The 6,000-nt window shown below is 53.8% G+C and overlaps 1 protein-coding gene across 1 annotated transcript in view; it reads right to left on the bottom strand.

Moving 5' to 3' along the window:
* Positions 1 to 2,759: 2,759 nt before the first annotated feature.
* LMX1A (LIM homeobox transcription factor 1 alpha) overlaps positions 2,760 to 6,000 on the bottom strand; it is a 113,202-nt gene continuing 109,961 nt past the window's right edge. The window contains exons 8-9 of the mRNA XM_030302662.2: positions 4,633 to 4,803; positions 2,760 to 2,995 (exon numbers count right to left, since the gene is read on the bottom strand). Of these exons, the coding sequence (XP_030158522.2) occupies positions 2,835 to 2,995; positions 4,633 to 4,803 (332 nt within the window). The 3' untranslated portion in view covers positions 2,760 to 2,834. The remainder of the gene's footprint in view (positions 2,996 to 4,632; positions 4,804 to 6,000) is intronic.

Genomic DNA, 6,000 nt, shown 5'->3' with positions numbered 1-6,000 from the left:
TGGGGACCGTCTCGGGCCTGGGCTCGCTCTCTCGGGAAGCTGGAGGTGGAAGCAGGGGCGGCCGGGGGAGGGCACAGTGAGACCGCCTTCCCTGGTGGGCTCCCCCTGCCCACCTTCCAGACCCTCGGCAAGAGGCAGAGCCAGCCTCTCACACGGGGTTGAGTGAGCCGGAGGTGGGGGGGGAGAGGGTCTTGCCAGGCGAGCGAGAGAACACGGGGAGAATGATGCCGCACACGCATTCACAGGGTTGTCTCACCTCTTTTCTCTATGGTCGTAAAACCCACCCATAGATCACACCGAAAACCACCGAGAACTTTTGGGGGAAGCTCCTGTCTGCTTGCTCGGCTCCCCCATCCCGGCCAGGCATCTCCCTTCAGTCCTGTGGGAGATTCTCCCGCCCCATGACAGCGCTCTGATTTCCCAGCGAACGTTCTCCCCACGCACAACGCAAACCATTCTGCCTCGGGTGAACTTGCCGATGCCGTCGGAACGCGCCCGGGACCTCCTTCCGCAGCTGTTTGTAAAGACCGGGGTCTCGGCGTCCGTCCCGGCGGGAGGGCGAAGGCTCCCTTCTCCTTAGCTTTGCCGGAGCCCCTTTCCCTGCGTGTTAAGCTGCGCGGTACCGCCGTATGCTCTTTCCCAGGCCCCTGTGGACAAAACTCCCGTGTCCCCCTGGTTCCCTGCCCTCCGCCCCTGCCCCTGAATCAACGACAGCTCATTGGTAAGAGGTTTTTAATTTCATCTCGGTATGCCATTACGAGTGGAGGAAGGATCTCTAATTGTCTCACTCACATAGGATCTGCTACGTTCTCCGACGGATCTCTACAGAAGCCTGCGGAGTGGTAGGCACCTGCAGGACTTCTACTCGCCAGACTGGTTTGGGGTTCTTGGTGGTTTGCATAAATTACAAACAAGAGCACACACACAAAATCACACAACACAGACTCTACCGTAAGGGAGCGTGTTCCCTCTGGCCTTGCAGACAATGAAGGGGACAAGTCTCTGTGTCCGAGGCTCCGAAGACCTAGAACGTCCTCAGGAGTGAGGCCAAGCCCGAACGGCCCCCTCAGAGGAGCCCAGGCTGATCCCCACCCCCCCGCCCCCCGTCTTCCCCATCATCTTGTCTGCTTTCTCAGGAGGCATCCCTGCACAGAAGTAGCGGGCCCCTAGCACCGCACCTGGAGAACAGGCTGTGAAGTGTCCCTGTGTACAATGGCTGCTGGGGCTTCTGTGCTCCGAGTCCGAAAAGCGAGACAGAGGGAGGGGAACCCTGCGTGCTCGCTGGATCCCCGCTGCCTCGAAGAGCTCCAGAAGGCTGTTTAAGAAATAGACTCTCTAGAACAGAGGCCAGCAGAGATTTTATGAAAAGAGGTGGACAGAATAGGTAGTAAATATTTTCAGGCTTTCTGGGCCACATACACTGTGCCGCATATTTTCTTTCTTTGTTTAAAGAATCCTTTAAAAATGTAAAAGCCATTCTTAGCTGGCAGGCCATAAAACACAGGCCTGCAGGCCGTCGTCGGCCCAATCCCGACTAGAACACTCTAGAACACTCTAGAACACCCTAGAATACTCTAGACACCCTGTGTCTAGAACACCCTAGAACACTCTAGAACACCACAATGCCCTCTTCCATCTGCTCAGCAGTAGCCTCCTCCCCATGGAAGGACCCTGGCATCCCCCTGAGCTGCCCTGAGCTGGTGTCTCCAGCCGAGGCTTTGCAGAAGGGACCACAGCAGGGAGAGTCACCCTTGGGGTTCGGGCGACGGGCGGCCCCACGGAGCCCCCTTTGCCCAGTGACCGGTCTGGTATTTTAAACAAATATGGGATATTGGTTTCAGCCCTGCTCATGTGTCCTGGGGGTGAATTAAGCCTCAGTGTCCCCCAGTGAGGTAGGTACATACTGTCAGTCTCATCCCACACCCACAGATGCTGAAGTTCAAGAGCAGAACTGACCTTCCAACTGCCTCCCACAGCTACGCGTCAGAATTTAAAAGAAAGCTGAAGAGTCTCGGCTTTACATTTTCTAAGAACGTGATCAAGGAGTTTTCGGTCCCACCCGAGCCCTGTGATTCGGCCCCGAAGAGAGCAAGAATCCGTGAGAGAATACGGTCAGCCGCACGGAGCTGCTTTCCAGACCCCGTGACGCTCTCGAAAACAGAACTCAGCCAAGCACTCAAAGCTCAGCCGAGCACTCAAAGCTACGGGCCCAGGTGGAGCAGGCCTCTGGCCTCTCTGCCCTGCCGACAAGTCTCTCCGAACTAAAAATAAAGTTTATAAAAGTAAATTATCTCATTTTTATAACTTAAGTGCATCAAGCATTTCCTTAAATATAGTTCACACGGAAAATAAAGTTACTTTTTCTGTACAGTTGGTGCCTGTCATAATTAGGAATAAACTTTGATGATAAAGTATGGAAGGTTACACACTCACACACACATCTATCTGTCCGTCTGTCTGTCTATGGGTATATGGATGGGTAGACGTACGCACCTCTTGACAAGAGCTTCCCCAAAACGGTGGGAAGTTGTTAGGAGTCTCTAGGTACCTAGTTTGCATGAGAATGTCTATATTAAAAGTCCCTGTCCTTAATGAGAAACACGTCTTCATACCTAAGCTAAGACTCTTATTGGAAACACGAAGCTACGCGATCATTGTATATTCAGTCTTTGGAAATGCCGAGCTACATCAGATCGTCATACAACAGCATCCCCGACAGAACTCCCTCCCCACCCCACCTCTTCCCTGGCCTCCCCCTCTCTACAGCCGGCCAACCCCTCACATAGTAGGGTTGGTCCGTGTGGGAGCCCAGCCACAGAACTCGAGGGGAAGACTCAAGAGGTAAAGTAAGAATTCTGCATCGAGTACAGGTGGTCAATGGGGTTTCCCACTCTGGACTGCAGGGGCCCAGCTTCTGAGGTTGCTAGGAAACAGTCACCCAGGTTACTGAGGGAGGTGTCGTCACTATCCAGGTCGTGGAAAAGGGGCTCCGCACCTGAAATGAAGATGAAACGGTCATGAGGGTCCAGAAGCAGGGACTCCCTTCGGCGCTGGGAAGTGTAGTGGATTGCAGCGAGTATGAGCTGAGCACAGCCGCCCCCTCCCCCCGCCCCCGTGAGGTTTTCTAGTGGATTCTGAGGACGGGGTGGAGGGAGGGCTATGTAGGAGAGTAGGAGGGAGGTAATCCCCATCCACAGAAGATCTCCCGTGTCCTTTGGGGGCTCGGGTGGAAAGCACGACGACTGAAAACAGTGTAAACAAGGATGTGACAAAGTGCAAATTGGGTGTGGCATGAGCAAACGCCAGAAAGTCTACACAGCAAGGCTGGGGAGCGGGCAGGACATAGCATCGCCAGCTAGAGGGGCTGGGGCAGGGCTCCTAGAGGACTCGGCCCCCAAAATGGTTCTTGGAGGACGACTGGTAAGAAGATAAATGTCAGCGTTGTGGATAAGGCTCAAGAGACCTTGGTGGAAATACAAGTCCCCTCAGACATACCGAGGGCCTGCTGCCTCCCCGAATGTGTCCTGCAGAAGAGACAAGGTTAGGGGCCCGCCCTGGACTAATTCACACCCTGGACAGAGAAGACAGTAGGGCAAACTGTGGAACAGCTCGGGGATCTTTGTGACAAGGACCTAGAGGTACGTCTGTCAGACCCTCCACACGTTTTACCTGCATGGATAGATCTATGTACGTGCAAATGAGCGGCGTTGGTCAGGGAGGTCCCTACAGAGGGCCAGGTCTTAATCAGCATCTGCTATATGCAGCACGTGGGAAGACAGAATTTTTCTTTGATGAAAGCAGTTGTTTGACAAAATCTGTGGGCTGAGGCACACCGCTCTCAACCTGTTTTGAAGGCCTGCTGAATAAAACTTTAATTGTAGCTCTCAGTGTAACGGATCACAGATTACACAGGACAGACGCATTCCATAGGCCACTGACCTCCTCTGTCTAAAAATGTGTTGGGCCCTGAGATTGAACTTCAGACCTCCGCTCCAGAGCTCGCCCACTCCATCAGAGTGCCCAGGCCCCAGCTGCTGTCCGCCCAGCAAGCTTGACAGTTGGGGAGGCTAAGCCATCTCAACACCTGGCATTTAAAGCAACCCCAGTTTTGGTGGAGTGGGAGTTGCGGGGGGGCGGCGGGGGGCGGATACTTTTCACTTCCCAAGTCAGGTTATGTTTCAGGAGTTAATTGAGAGCACCTAAGTAGTATCAGTTGCATTAGAAAATTTGCTCTCTGCGCTTTTCTGTATTTTCTTTCTTTGTCTAAAAGTTTGCTTAATTAAGGCCTTCGGCCTACATCACGGCCGGCATTGCTTGCAAACATGTGGTACCTGGTGTGAAAGGAAAGAAGGGAAATTCGATCACAGCGAACAGGTTTACAATCAAAGTACAGCCTCCTACTTTAACAAGAATCTTTGAAAAGGAGAATAAGTGGGAACATCACTGATGACTGTGGGTACTGGTCTTTCTTCTGTAGCCACTGGTTAGACGATGCAGTGACATCTTCTGGGCACGTATTCTGCTTGTAGCTTCGCTGAGCATCTGGGAACTGCACATGTGTGTTTGGGAGGGAAGGAGAGACCCACGCCAGCGAGCCGTGAGCGGTCCCTGTGGGGCCGGGGCCCATCTTACCGTATGGGTGCATGTGGTCTCCCGGCATCTGAGGGGGGGTGAGGCCCTGTCGGAAGGGGTCTGAGCTGTAGACGCTCTGCTCGATGGCCAGGAGCTGCTGTGGGGTGGGCAGAGCCGTGTAGGGGTTCATGATCCCTTCCATCCCAGCGTTCCCACCGCCATTTGTTTGAGCTGGGGGACAAAGAAGAAGGCAGATCATTCTCCATGTGCAGCCCAGGACCCCAGGCTGGGCGAGAAAGCCGAGCACATCTTCTGAACTTCATACCCCTCACTGCCCAGTGTTCCCGTCCAGCACTGGCCTTTGCTGCAGCTTCATAAGGAGAAGAGAGTGAGAGGGGCTGGTGCACGTGACACAGGGAGCCCCGGACTTGGAGGGCGACACGCCGTATCTGCCATCCCATCATTGCCCCACTACACCATCTTCTCCACCTGCTTGAACATCCTCACAACATGGCGGCCGGCTTCCTCAGAGCCAGGGATCCAGCAGAGCACAAAGCAGAAACCGCCACATTTTTTGCGACCTAGCCTCAGAAGCCACACCCTCGGTCACCCCTCATCAGTGTCCGAGGGGGACCGCACAGGGTGTGAACACCGGGTGGTGACACTCATGGAGGGTTATCTTGGCTAGATCTAGCCATGGCAAGATCATTACACGTCCTGAGTCTTGGTTTCCTCATTTATGAAATGGTCAGGAATGAGGTGACATCAGCAGTTTCCAGCCTGTGCCCTACCAAGGGCTATCAGGACCAACCTTGGAGAATAAGGGCAGGGAGGTGCAGTTGAACTTGGAGAGCTTCCTTGAAAGAGATCACAAAACAAACACGCGTCTGATGGTACACACAGGTTTGGCAGCCACTGGAGGTGATGGATCTAAAGATCGTTCCAGAATCACTATACTTGGGGCCCGTCAGTTACGTGGGGTTCATGACACTGGCCCGGCTGACCTCGAGGAGCTGACAGGCAGACTCCATGAGACCATGTGAATGTGTTTTGGAACAACTTGCTACATCGGTGTATAAACTTTCAGAGAATAGGGGCCTCACTTCCTGCCTCTACCCTGTGGTCCTCTGAACATGGTTCCATTAACTCTCAGAGACTATTTTCTGCCAGCATCTGCCTACTTAAGTCTGGCCTAGGAGCTGCCCTTCGAATTCTTCAAAGTCCCAAGCACTCTGAGTTTGTGTTCTCATAATGCCTCCGTGCATTCTTCCCCCTTCAAGGGTGTTGGCCTATATGGAGTCAACGTGTGTGGCTCTTCCCAAAGCCCTCTCCTATCTGTGACCCTCTCTGAACTTCCCAGGAGCCCAGCCCAACGCTGCTGACAGGTGCGATTATCCCACCCTGGGGACAGGTGGCCTGAGGCTCCAG

This window comes from Lynx canadensis, chromosome F1, assembly GCF_007474595.2.
Source record: "Lynx canadensis isolate LIC74 chromosome F1, mLynCan4.pri.v2, whole genome shotgun sequence".
In the NCBI taxonomy this organism is placed as follows: Eukaryota; Metazoa; Chordata; class Mammalia; order Carnivora; family Felidae; genus Lynx; species Lynx canadensis.
The sequence above is the reverse complement of the archived record's forward strand: the minus strand, read 5'-3'. Positions and strand labels throughout refer to the sequence as shown.